Below are 14,334 nucleotides of genomic sequence, written 5' to 3' on the forward strand. Positions count from 1 at the left end.
ACAGGTTGTTGCTTTGAATTATTTCCAGAAGGTTCTTGGTGTTTTGCATTGGGTTTGACCCTTATTTGACTTTTTTTTTCCCCTCCAAAAAAGGACATAAAACAAAGTAACAAAGCTTGGGGATACTCTGTGTCTCAGATAATGATTACAACCAATCTAGGTTGCAAGTGTCATACTGTTAGAAATGACAAAAGGTCCTAAAAACAGGACTTAAGGTAGACAAGTAGTGAAGCAGTAATTTATTATACCCTCTTGCAAGAGTGGGTGACCCAACAAAGTAGGCACACTTTTGGTCAGGGCTTACAGCATTTTTATACCATACATCTATACATATTCATCACCTGTCCCGCTTCGTATTAAGATGAGTTCCAAGAGGTGGTTTCCATAAACTCCTCCCAATTGCGTCTGCGCATTGTCCTGTGGTAGTGGTGGTCGGGGGTCTCAGCGATGAAGGCTCTCGAGTCTTCTTCCTCAGGTTGAATCTTTCACCTCCTTACTCTGTTTAACTATGGATTTTACAGGCTCAACCAAGGCACCCCATCCACAGCAGTACACAATATAATACACATGGCATGTCTGGGACATTCCCGCTTCCATTGGTGAAGAAAATTAAAATGTATGAGTCCTTTTGTCTGGGACAACTGCTTACTGGCAAGTAGTTGGCTTTATCTTAACTTTTCTGGCAACTGACATGGCCTAGGGCTGAAGGAAGTCAAAAGCTCCATACAGGTTTCAGGTTGCACGTGTTAATTTTGTAGCCTCTGAAAAGGTTTGTTCACTCCTGATCAAAATGATCAGATTTATCGAGACCCCACATCGTTTTGCCCGTTTTTCCTGTTTGCCCTGATGTACAATCAACATGGTTAAAGCCTGTTCATTGAGCCTGATTTCCTTAAGTTCCAGCCCATGTCCTCAGTCACGATTTAACCCCTTATTTCATTGTCCAGGATCATCTGTATCTTTTAGCAGAGCTATGTACTCAAATTGAACCCTTGAGAACAGTATTCCCCCTTATTTTATGTGCTATCCTAAATTCTCTACACAGGATTCCTGATGAGGCAGCCTAAGTCCTTTAAGTCACCCGGATCTAGTCTTCACATTCAATTGATTGCAGCTCCCCTGGACTGCTTCCATTCTGGCCTCACCTGAGGGGTTCATGCACGTGGTACACGTGGAGGGCTGGCAGCAATCACAGCCATGCATCATCTGTTTGGGCTGGTTCTGGCACAAAAGGACCTTTCACATGCAGGGGATCTGCTCTCCTTAGAGGATGCTGAAATCGAAGCATCTCAGAAGCTCTTGAACAGATAAGAATAATTAGTTCATCTGCTGTAAGTGAAACACTGCCCTTAATCATTTTTCTTGAGATTAAATGTATTGTATAAATAAAATACTTAAGACAGGGACATTTAAGTCTCTAAAAATACTCAAGAATACTCAGCAAAGTGTAAGATTGGGGGTTGGACCCAATGATGTCTTGAGGCCCCTTCCAACCCCTATAGTTCTGTGATTCTGTGATTTTTAAAAAATGTGGTGACCAAATGCAGTTCCTGCCATCTTTAAAGATATTTCAACTTGATCTGTATCATAATTTTTATTAAATTTACTTCTATTAAAGAATTACTTAAGACATATTAAAGATTAGCAAGGGGCTTACAGCTCTGCTGCATGTGTAGTGTCTATTCTGTTTGCAGCACAAAGTGTTCTGAATGAGGGTAGGCTCACTGATTTTGGTAAATTCTTTAAAATCTAAAGCAAACAAGCTGCTTATCCTTCCTGCTTCCAGTCTGCTGAAGGGAAGAATCTTTTTTGAGCCTTAGGATAATCAAATAGCAGCATGTATGTGTTCTCACAACTGTGCTTTCCTGGGCACCATACAGCATGTCCCAATAGGAGCCGGTCCAGGCAGTGTCCTACCTCTGACTCTCAGAGCATCGATTGCAGCGCTGCTGCCTGCACTGAGAACTGACTTGTCCATCAGAGCTGTCGCTGTACTCCAGCTCTTCTCTTTGCTCCTTTCTTTGACAGTGATTGCATCTGCACAGTCATTCAGAAGAGTAATAGAGTTAATTTGGCCATCACCCCTGCAGTTTGTGCTGTACTCCCCCTCACTGAACTCCAGATGACCAGGAATTTTACACAAATTCTCCCTAATGTGCCTTTTTTTTTTTTTTTGAGAGAAAATGCCTGAATTTGCCCCAGAATGTTTTGCAAACTTGTCTGAGTTAGGGCAGAGCTGTTGCTGCCTCCAGCTGCCGGGTGGCGGTTCCCAGCAGAGGGCTCTAGAGATCGCTGCCTGCCTGAGCAGGAGTGGATGGAGGGGTGTGTATAATTGTTCCCTAAATGTGAGGAGTCTTACTGAGGTGCAGACAGGACCACTCTGCTCTCCAGGTCCATGCACTGCCAGTAACTGTGACTCTCCAGGGGTTTGCTCTTGTGCTGCCCCAGCCAGTGGCTGTGAACTTCTTCACCTCTGGCTCAATCCATTATCTTATACAGAACAAAAAGCGTGTAGTCTTCTTTTGATAAGCTTGTGGCTTTTATTTTTTTGTCACACCAAGCAGAGCTTGTAAAGGGTTAGCTGTGAATAAGGGCGGAGAATTGCTCTGAGATGGACCCAGGCATCGTGGCTTCTGCCTGTGATGTGCTGAGCTCACTGTGGAGCTGCACTTCCACAAGCTGGTGCTGAACTTGGCTTCAGCCCTTTACAGTGTCTGTGCTTTATCTAGCCAAACCAGTGGCTTTTGATTAATACTTTGGTCTGTCTCTTTATCTGCACCACTCTTGTAGGATGCAAAAGGTTAGATCAAGGGCTGGCAGTTGTGTGTTGTGGGTCTTTTGAGTGAAGGATGATGTGCTGCTGTGCTGTATCCACATGGCATCTATGTCAGTAATAATGGAGATTACAGGACTTTGTGATAAAGCCTATTTAATTAACTTTTATTCATGCCATGTTGATACTAATTGAAACTAACTGTGTTTACATGGAATCACAGACTGCTTTGGTTTTGAAGGCACCTCAAAGATCATCTAGGTCCAGTCCCCTGCCAAGAGCAGGGACACACCCTCGCTAGCCCAGGGTGCCCAAAGCCCCATCCAACCCAGCCTTGAGCCCTGCCAGGGATCCAGGGGCTCCCACAGACTCTCTGGGCACCTTGTGCTGGGGCCTTACTACATCAGGGACTCAGTGATGTGAAATATTTAGGACCCTGCATTTGGCTATATACAGATTGTGGATATAGCAATTCCAGTTTTAGTTGAGGGATGGTTATGGGAGAAGAGGCCCCACAAATGGTTGTAAGGTGTGTGGCTGCAATCCCTGGTCAAAAAGGCTGTGCTTCAAGACAGCCCACTCAAAATCATGTGGTAACATAATCCAAACCTTTACAGTAACCAGAATTAAGACCCAAACTGATGAATTGTCTATGTCATGACTGTTTCCTGTGTTCAATCACAGTAAATGTTCCTTGTAAAGGTGGAAGAGAGAAAACAGATGCTATATAGATACAGAAATCTTATGTCTTCAGCCTAAATTTGTGCAGTCCTTGAAAAGGATGGGCATTCACATGGCAGATGTCTCTTCCTTTGAACCAGGATTACCAGACCAATGACAGTGACCAGGCTGTGGTGGAAATCTGCATCACCCGCATCACCACGGCCATCAGGGAGACGGCATCCGTCAATAAGCACTGCAGAGCCCTCATGGCTCTCTGGGAGTTTTGCCTGGACCACAACCTGAAGCCATCTGGAAAAGATAAGGACACCCCCCATGCCAAAATTGCATCCGATATCATGAGCTGTATCTTGCAGGGGAGGCTGAGCTGGAAGCAGGGGAGGCTGATGCATTCGTTCACTATTTGGGTTTAGCTTTCAAAATGTAGTTGTACTTTGTTTTCTGATGGTGGTTTGGAGTTTAAAACCCAGATCTTCACCCTGGTTAATGTATATCCTCACATGCATGTGGCATCTGTTGGAGGGAATCACAAATTCTGGCAGCTGTTATCTTTAGAAGTGTCTTGGCTGTCCAGTACCAGATTGCTTTATCTTAATGCTCCATTAATTCCAAGCACTTGCATTTCATTTAACTATTAATGTGGGAGACACAGTCCTGTACTTTCTGTGCTTGCAGGAAGATTCATTTGCAAGCATTTAATATCAGGAAGGAGGTTGCTCTTTGGAATTGTTCCAGAAGGCAGAGAAACACCATAGAACATCATTAGATATGCCATCAGTTAGGAGGATCTCTCTTAACATTACCATTGTAAAAGCTGGGTCCAGATACAAGGCAGAAGACTGATTTCTGAATGATAGTCTGATTGCTGCTGCTCTAAACAGAGGGGCGGAAAGAATTTATGCCCTGGGCAGGACAGTTGGAATAATTCCTTAGGAAATGGTTACTAAATGGTTGAGGCAGCAACAACACGACTGAAATATTACTTAGGTCCTAAGAAGGTTTGTTAGAACAGCTGGAATTGAGTCCTTTTTGAACTCAGTAGTCTGAACTGTTGCACCCTGTGAAAGCAAGAGTGAAAAGAAGACATGCTAAGGTACAGGAGCCTTTGGGGCAGGAATGGGCTACTCTGAGGCACTCCAGGAAAATAAGCTGTGTATGAAAAACATTTAAATGGGGGAGGAAGGGGGAATCTGGTATTAAATCAAGGTGAATTTGGGTTGGGTTTTTTTTGGGGGGGTGTGTTTCTGTGTGTTTGCATGTGTGTTGTTTTGGGGGTGGGGGGGTTATGGGGTTTTGTTTCGGTTGTTTTTCAAGCTGTGACTGCAGACAACAGCATTCCTTGTTGGGAAAGCAGTGTAATACACTGGAGAGACCCAAATTGAAACACAAGAGCACAGTTACACCTAGCTGGAAGCAGAAATCAGGGTTGCTTCCAGAGTTACAGCTGTGGGTAAAATTCATAGGGACCAGCCCCCACAAGTCCTTACAGAGTGCCTGTCTGCCCGGACTGCTCCAGGGTGATGCTTGCAGCACATCTGCTGTTTCACAGTTGTTTTCTTTGCCTCTCAAATCAGATCTGGGGTTGGTTTGTGGTTGGGTTTGTTCTTTCATTATAAAAATTCAATTGCTAGTGGCACAAGTATGTCACTGTCCCATGAGAGATGCTGCTTAGCCCATTCTTAGCTATATTGTTCCACAGACCTACTGAGGTTCCTCATAGAGTTTGGCTAAAAGTGTTTAAAGTCTAAAAGAAACAAAGAGTTTCAGAAAAAAATAACACCAATGCTGGCTTTGCTTCAGTGAAATTTTACTTTATGATGGTCAGTTCTGTTTATCACAGAATCCCAGACTGCATGAGGTGACCTGAATGTCTTCAGGGATGGATACTCCACCACCTCTCTGGGCAACCTGTGCCAGGGTCTCCCCGCCCTCAGAGTGAAGAACGTCTTCCTGATGTCTCATCTAACCCTGCCCTGCTCCAGTTTAAACCATCACCCCTCATCCCATTGCTCCCTGCCCTTACAAACAGCCCTGCCCAGCTTTCCTGTGGGCCCCTTCACGTAACCTTGGTCTGAAGATGCACAAAATATTGTTTTATTATAAAAGAAGGGAAAAGCTCCTTTTCTGAAGCCCAGGTTCTTGTGACTTTGGTTTGGGAAGCACAGAGATTTATTTAGCCAGGTGTTTGGTCAAGAATGTGACCAAAGCTATTGCCGAATCTCCCTGTCTGTTACTGCCTCCTGTCCCTGGAGAAGAGGCAGTAACTGGATTTGGATCCTGGCAGCAGCACAGCTTAAACTTCCCAGACTATGTTGTAGAATCACATTTGTGGTAGTTTAGAAATCGTATTTCCTGACAGTGCTGAAGTAGGCAACGGCTTGCCTAAGCTTTTGGTGTTTGCTGATGGTGACTGTGTGCCTGAATCGAGCTGTATCTGGGTGCTGTGGGGCTGTGCTGTGCTGCAGGCTGCTTCAGGAAAGGAGCTCACTGAAACAGAATGGGAAAGTTGTGAGAGTACATTTGCTGTTCCCTGAAACAGAGCTATTACCAGCATGTTCCTTACATGACTTCAGGCCCCACCTGGAGTGTTATGTCCAGTTCTGGGCTGCCTGGGATGAAAATACAGGGATCTCCTGAAGAGAGTCCAGAGGAGGCTACGGAGATGATGAAGGGCCTGGAGCATCTCCCCTGTGAGGAAAGGCTGAGTGAGCTGGGGCTGTTCAGCCTGGAGAGAAGAAGCCTGAGAGGGGATCTGATCAGTGGTTATCAATAGCTGAAGTGTGGGACACAAGGGGACATGGGCAGCTTCTTCTCAATGTTTGTGGGGACAGGAGAGGGGGTGATGGCCTCAAGTTGGAGCACAGGGAGTTCCTCACCAATATGTGGAAGAACTTCTTCCCAGTGAGGGTGAGGGAGCCCTGGGACAGGCTGCCTAGGGGGTGTGGAGTCTCCTTCTCTGGAGAGATTACAGCCCCGTCTGGACACCGACCTGTGTGACCTGTCCTAGGGACCCTGCTTTGGCAGGGGGTTGGACCCGATGATCTCTCAAGATCCCTTCCAACCCCTGTGATTCTGTGATAATAAAAGAAAGGTGGCATAAAATGAGGGTTTGGGGTTGTTTTTATACAAGCTGTGAGGGGTAGTTGAAGTAGTCATGAGTATCTGCCAGCTGGGTTGAATCTCCCTGCATGTTTCTGTTGCTGTTAGCAGTGGGGAGGTCCCCATGGTTTGCAAACATCACTCTGTGCTATTGTTGAAATCTGGTTTTCATTGTCACCTTCACATATTCATAAGTGTGTGCTCCTGCCCTGATGTTTATAATGGAATTAATGGAACCTTTCTCCTTCCATCTGAATTCAAACCTTTTCTTGACTGTTTTATCTCTGCTGTAGGAAATAAAAGAAAGTTATTAGTTGGAGTTTTCTTAGATCCTTTAAATCGTCATCAGAAGGCCAAACCTTATCTCCCTGTTCTTTCTATGTGGAGTCCTGCAGTATAACTTGGAGGCAGAATTTGGCTCCTACTCAGTAGTGCCTCCCAGCCAAATATAACAAGGCATTATGTTGATTTAAACATGTTGCTGCATAAAGGCCTATTCATTTGAGGGCCTTTCTCACTAAAGATGCAGTCTTTGGTCATACAGCAGTTGTCTGATGAGCTATTTTGACACCTAGGAGTTGCTGCAGCCCCTTCCTCCCTAAGGGCTGGTGGAAGGGACTGTCCCACAGCAGCTGCACTGCTCTGCTGCTTGGTCAGTCTCTGTTTCAAGGAAATACCCTCATAGCTGGTTCCACTTGGCTCTTTTGCATTGGTTAAATGGCATGATGCAGCCATAATTAAGGTCAGTTCAGCTCTCTGAGAGGCTAATAACAAAGGCAGTCACTGTTGGAGGCAGACCTGGCCTAGGAGACAACCTAGTAGGGCATATAGAATGGCAGATTTGGCTTTCCTCAGGTTTAAATGTATTATTCTTTTTTTTAGTGCTGCTCCAGAGCATGTGTTAAGCCTGCACTGCCTTTCTTCGTGCTGTTTTGTTGCTTTCTGAAACATCTGGGTTCCAGTGGTTGCCTGTGATTTCAGATGCTAATGAAGTATAATCATATTGCAGGGTTATTTTCCAAACCAGTGATGTAATCTAGTTTCAAAGAGATGTTCAAAACCAAGGGGAGAGAAAAGCCCTGATTAAGGAGGCTCCAGAAAGAATGTAGGTCCTCAGTTACACGTAAACATATCCTCCTGGCTTCAAGGGCAGTTAGGAATGGGAACTGAAGGGGCAGTAGGTGGTATAGTCTGTGCACACTGATGTTGTGTGCACAAAGAGCTGAAGGAAACCTTTTCTGACCTTAATGTTGAAACTTCAGTGTGTGTGCTGAGCTCACTGAGCTTGGTGCTGCTTTGAGGACAGGAGTTAGCTGTCTCCAAAAATTCCAGTTGATCTCAGTGCTCGGAGAAATCGATTGGAGTTTAAGGAAGGAAATCTAAGTTGTTATTAGAGGAAAATTGATGATCAATACTAAAGCTATTACCTCATGAGAGAGGCTCCCAGTGCACTTACTCAACAATACTCTTCTCCTCATTTGACCTGTTTCCCTTTGATTTAGTCCCAGTGGCTTAGCAGGAGACCTGCTCTGGGCACAGAGAGGTATTTTCTTCATAAGGCACAAAGGCTGAAGCTCAGAGTGCCACCATGCCTCAGTCTAGGTGAGGGAAGCTGTGCCTTGTGCGGGGAAGACTTACCTGTGCTTGGAATTGAGCTCCCTGAGCCTCAACTCTGTGCCTGCACCTTGGGTTCCCTGCTTGGAGCTGGATGGTGGAGTGGGACAGGTCTCTGTGACACAAGAACAACAGGCAGCAACTCACCCCGTACTACAGGGGCGATGGCCTCAAGTGGGAGCACAGGTTGCTCCCCACCAATCTGGGGAAGAACTTCTTCCCAGTGAGGGAGCCCTGGGACAGGCTGCCCAGGGGGTGTGGAATCTCCTTCTCTGGAGAGATTCCAGTCCCGTCTGGACACCAATCTGTGTGACCTGTCCTAGGGACCCTGCTTTGGCAGGGGGTTGGATCCTATGGGCTCTGGAGGTCCCTCCCAACCCCTACAGCTCTGTGATTCACCCATTGACAGGAGTGACTGCTTGTGGGGGTTCCTACACTTTGGGATGGGGATTACCTACTCTGTGTGGTGATGGATGCAGCTTCTGCTGCCTTCTCTGGAAGCACCAAACAGAAACTGCCATGTTGGAAATGTGACAGTTTAACTGGTGCCCTTGGTACTGTGTCTCCTCATCTTACAGAGGACAGAAATAGGTGTGGTGTTAGCATCTCTGGTGCCATGCTTTTCAGTGTCCTTCCCTGCTCCTTCTGTGAAGGCTGCCGTCATGGTGTTACTAAAGCATAACCCTTCCTGATGAGTCTTTTGGGCTTCCCCCACCCTGTTCTGATTTTTGGGGTGTTTTTTCCTGCTCTGATCATCATGAGACTTCATTTAAATCACTCTTTTTCAGCTGCTTATTTTTCAGTGGTGTTTTTCATGTGTTTACAGAATTACAATCGACCTCCAGTGATGGCCTTGGCTGTCCCAGGGGCGGTGAGGTTTCTTCAGAGGGGCAATAAGGAGCTGGGCAGAAACATGTCCAGTTACCTCTCCCTGGCTGCGACAGCTAAAGCAGATCTGCTGGCTGGTCACGCAGATGCTATTGTCAGAAGCATCCTTCAAGGTAGGAAGGCACTGAGGTTTTGGCTTTAGTCCTACAGCATGCCCACCCTTAGATTGGTTTAGGTGAATATACAAGCATGTTATATATCAAACCACAGATGCAGACAGCCTACAGGTGGACATACCCATAAACATGTGATAAAACCAGTTAAATGCTGTCTAAAACCAGACTCTACCAAGGAAAACCTTCCAAGAAGATGTGAATTTACTGAGCCTTGTTGACTATGGAAGCTTCATTATAGATTGGGTGACCCAGAGGGCAGGAAATACATCTGTACTTGTTAGTGCACTGTACTAATGGACTTCAAATTATAAGCTATGATACCAGACACTCGTTGCTGGGCTCTTATCCCACCTATTAGCACCATTGGCAATACTCCAGAACATAAATGGGAATGAAATGAATCCTATTCTGTGGCAAAACAGTCAGATAGACAAGCTTTGTAGTGGTTCTTTAATTTTGCCTACGTTATTAGCTTTAGGTAGAATGTTGTTGATAAACTGTGTATGTTTTACTTTTTGTGGTTTAAAAAGCCAAAAACATTCCTACCTGTGTAAAAGGAAGTCCAGTGTAACTGAAGTAGTAACCTTCACAGTGTTTTTTTGTGATACAGAGCTACTGCAGTAGTAAAACTAGAGTTTGGCTTTCTTCAAGTATGGGGGTAACAGCAATGAGTAGCAGCCTGATTATTCCAAGAACATTGTTAGGCAAATGTTAAGTCCTCAAATGAAATGCATTCTGTATTTATTAAATATAAATGGATCATCGTTACTTCTAGACATTTTCTGGAGGGGTAGCTAAAATGGGGGGCCCCACCTAGAATATTGTATCTAGTCCTGGGCACCCTGGGACAAAAAAGCCAGGGATCTCCTGGAGGGAGTCCAGAGGAGGCTATGAAGGTGATGAAGGGCCTGGAGCATCTCCCCTGTGAGGAAAGGCTGAGTGAGCTGGGGCTGTTCAGCCTGGAGAGAAGAATGCTCATTCTCTACAGGTGCCCTAAGACTGTGCTTGGAAAAGCTTCCTGATGCACTGCTGCTGTGCTTCTCCCTGACATGCTGCAGCAGCCAGACCCTTCCTTCCACAGCACCAAAGAGGTAAGAAAGAGCTTGTTTATAAAGATCTGAAGGGTGGGACACAAGGGGGAATGGGCAGCCTCTTCTCAGTGTCTGTGGGGACAGGACAAGGGGCAATGGCCTCAAGTTGGAGCACAGGGAGTTCCCCACCAATCTGGGGAAGAACTTCTTCCCAGTGAGGGTGAGGGAGCCCTGGGACAGGCTGCCCAGTGGGTGTGGAGTCTCCTTCTCTGGAGAGATTCCAGCCCCGTCTGGACACCGACCTGTGTGACCTGTCCTAGGGACCCTGCTTTGGCAGGGGGTTGGACCCCATGGGCTCTGGAGGTCCCTTCCAACCCCTACAGCTCTGTGAGTCTGTGTAATTTTATCATTAAGACAACATGGTATGAGTTTGCATATCCAAGTCTGCTTTTCTTAAGGACAAATATGTGATAAATATGATAAACTATAAATATGCATGAGCTGTGTGATAATACTGATTGAGTCGAGTCCCACACTGAGTCTTGCTGACAACTTAGGAAGCCTCATGAGTAATCACTTTAAGACTGGTGACATTGGTATCTAGATGTTCCCCTTGTGCTTTGCCACTTGTAACTCGGTGCTATGAATAGAAAGAAAGAAAATGAGTCTAGGAAAAGTGATTAACATCCACAGCTGATGGCACATCCTGACTGTTCCTGCTCGGTTAGGTGTATTTATGTTGTTCTACCAGCAGATGTTGCTGTGGACATTAGATTTGGAAACTGCAGGCTGGAAGAGGGCACTGGGAACAGGCACAGGGCTCTGTTTTGCATACTGGTCTGACAGCACTGTGTGTAATTTGTGTTTCAGGATATGAAACGGTTGGTTTGCAGCAGGCTAAGGACTGGGCTTGAGTGTTCGCTGAGGGGAAATGAGAGGATAAGCTGAGGATGGATTTACAGAGTGGTGTGGAGACAAAGGGTCTTGTGCTGGTGCTGGTCAGACAGGGCTCAGCCTAATGGCACCTCTGGGACTGATAGGAGAATTTGGCCTGTTGCCTGCAAGTGTTTGAGAGCTAACTGGGTCTTTTGATTACTTGGGGCAACTGTTCAGCTGCATAATCGGTTTCTTATCTTGCCAGCTGAAAAACACCTCTTTAGTGAGAGCCTTTAACTACCCTGTCCAGCTAGTGTGAACTCAGCTTCTAAACATGCAAACGTCCCTGCCATGCCCATGGTGCTGCCAGGCCCTGTGCTGACACCCTCCATCAGCATAAGGGTCAGATTTATCCCTGCTTCTAGGGGACAGCAGCAAAACTACCCTGCAGTTGTTGCTGTAATCAAGCCCCACATGTGCTCTGTCTTCTAGAGCTGCTCAGGTGAGGGATGTGGATGCTGTGTTCAGCAGAGGCTGGTTAGAGAGCACATCTGGGCTCACCAGCATACTCCAGGCACACGTCTTGTGCTTGTTCCAGCCTGTGTTTGGGCCTGGAACAGGCTGCCCAGGGAGGGGCTGAGTCCCCACCCCTGGGTGTGTTTAACAGACGGGTAGGTGAGGTGCTCAGGGATCTGGTTTAGCACAGGACAGGAACAGTTGGACTTGATGATCTTAAAGGGCTTTTCCAACCTTCTGATTCTGTGATTTCTACATGTGCAGCCTGGGAGTGGAGTCACAGTGGCTTTGTCTGTATTTGGAGCCCAAACTCCCCCAAAATGATATTTACTTGGTGTTTTCCAAACTTGTCAAAGAGAAATATAGCAAAGGAAGGAGAGAATCCTGCTGATGGAGGCGGCTTGTGGTGCTGGGCAGGAGGGGGCTAGGCTGTGGGAAAGCTTTGCTCCTCCACCAAGTCAATAAAGGAAGAAAAAAAGCAATTGGAAAGAGGAGAGTTTTCCAGCTGAGTCAGAATGAAAGAACTGGCTTTGTGTTTGGTGCTCTGCCAGGCTAGAAGAGAGATAGGAAAAGACTGCTTCCAAGACAGAGCATTTCAGGTATGGGGTGCAGTCAGACAAGTAGCCAGAAGGACTTCTGGTTCATCTTTTTGAGGGTTTTTCACTTTCTGCTGTGTGTCATGGACATTTGTTTTCATTTAATGGAGGGTACTGCATGGAAAGATGATTTGAGAGGGGTTTAGTCTTGGGACCTGAAGTGTTCTTGATACTGAAGATGTGCTTCCTGGCTGACAGCAGATGTGTGGAGGTAACCTTTGTTGTTCTGTAGTTCAGGTTGTTATTTAGTAAGGGATTCCTGTAGTGCTTATTACTAAGTGTTTAGAACTCAGATACACTTTTTTTTATTGCAGGGAAATAGGAGAAATTCCAGCATTTGAAGTGGTTTATTTTTACCTTAAATAAATGGTATTGCCAGAACTTTGGAGCAGATTTTCTAACTTCAGCTGGGAAGCACAGCCCCTGTGAATGGAGTAGTGAAGCAGAAACTACCTTATCACAGCATCACAGTATCATAGGGGTTGGAAGGGAGCTCCAGAGCCCATGGGGTCCAACCACCTGCCAAAGCAGGGTCCCTAGGACAGGTCACACAGGTCGGTGTCCAGACGGGGCTGGAATCTCTCCAGAGAAGGAGACTCCACACCCCCTGGGCAGCCTGTCCCAGGCCTCCCTCACCCTCACTGGGAAGTTCTTCCCCAGATTGGTGGGGAACTCCCTGTGCTCCAACTTGAGCCCATCGCCCCTTGTCCTGTCCCCACAGCCACAGAGAAGAGGCTGCCCATGTCCCCTTGTGTCCCACCCTTCAGATATTTATAAACAAGCTCTTTCTTACCACTTTGGTGCTGTGGAAGGAAGGGTCTGGCTGCTGCAGTGTGTCAGGGAGAAGCACAGCAGCAGTGCATCAGGAAGCTTTTCCAAGCACAGTCTTAGGGAACCTGTAGAGCATGAGCAAGAGGAAGCTGTGTGTAGTGCAGGAGGGTGTGCTGCTTCCAGCAGCAATGAGAACTGCTGTGGATAAGACATTCTGTATGATAACTTGTTCAGAGGCTCCAGCAGGCAGTGAGTAACTGTTCCCATCATGCGTGGCTGCGTATCCAGTGAGCAGCTGCTCGGCACTGGCAGCTACTGCGCTGTCTTCTACACCACTGTGTCCACTGCTGATGTGCTGCCTCCAGCCCTACGCTCTTAGGGGGTGTTGGGTGAGAGGAGAAGGCTGCTGCCACCAAATATTCATGGGTTCTACCTTAGTGAGCATCAAACTGATTGGCTGCTTTGAATACCTACGTGGACCTTAAAACCCAGAGTGTCCTTTTCAGACAGCTGGCGTCACGCACGGGGTAGTGATGGGTTTTTATTTGGGCCTATCTCAAACCCCACCCTGCTTGCAGCCTCCAAGCACCGTGGTAGCCTGGCCTCCAATCACTGCACGTCTGTCAGGATGTCAGAGCATCTCTTCTGTATCAGCAACCATCTCCACGTGGGAGAACTCCTAGATCCTTGCACATGGCAATGTTTGCAAGAGGGATTGTTATCATGACAGGCCTTTAGTCATCTCTGGCTAATGCTGGGATTTCCATCCTTTGGGGGTGTCTCAGATGTTAATATTTACGTTCTTTTTGTATTATCAGCTAAACTGCCTGGCTCAAGATGTGGAAGGGCTCCTGATGGGTACTTACTGTCAGAGTTTCAGCTCATGAGAAGCATGGCAAGTTTCAGCTTAGTAAGTACCTTTATTTACAGAACAACTTTACAAAAGTAATTTCTATAAAATTATTACAAAGTCAATTTACAGTATAATAAAGCTGCACTTCCTCAGAATGTAACAGCAGATTATGATGGGGAATATTACTTATGTATCCCGGTCAACCCGGGACATAAATAATACTGTAAACAAGGAACCTACAAATTACTAACTTTGCTTCTGTGGCTCCTCTGTACAGTTCACGTTGGTGCTCTAAACACCAATGACTGGGGGAGCTGGGGAGATGTGCAGCTGTATGGGATGTGTGGGGACTGGTCAGCTGGATGCTGGGAGCACCGTTGGGCTCCCAGTGCCCGCAGTGGCACTGGCTTTTATACATCAGAAAACACTGTGCTAGGGAGGCAGCAGTTGTCTGCCCTCAGGAACAGCTTTCCCAATGTCACACCTCAGTGTGTTTTGTCAGTGTTTGGCCAAAACAGCA

The 14,334-nt window shown here is 46.5% G+C and overlaps 1 protein-coding gene across 1 annotated transcript in view; it reads left to right on the forward strand.

The window, feature by feature from the left end:
• Nucleotides 1–1,197: 1,197 nt before the first annotated feature.
• The window catches only part of LOC311194472 (ventricular zone-expressed PH domain-containing protein homolog 1-like), a gene marked incomplete at both ends in the record, with an annotated part of 43,419 nt that continues 30,282 nt past the window's right edge, over nucleotides 1,198–14,334 (forward strand). The window contains 4 exon segments of the mRNA XM_084267579.1: nucleotides 1,198–1,282; nucleotides 1,285–1,331; nucleotides 3,595–3,799; nucleotides 8,971–9,168. Of these exon segments, the coding sequence (XP_084123705.1) occupies nucleotides 1,198–1,282; nucleotides 1,285–1,331; nucleotides 3,595–3,799; nucleotides 8,971–9,168 (535 nt within the window).

The sequence above is a fragment of the Gallinula chloropus genome (assembly GCF_964237585.1).
Source record: "Gallinula chloropus genome assembly, chromosome: 8".
In the NCBI taxonomy this organism is placed as follows: Eukaryota; Metazoa; Chordata; class Aves; order Gruiformes; family Rallidae; genus Gallinula; species Gallinula chloropus.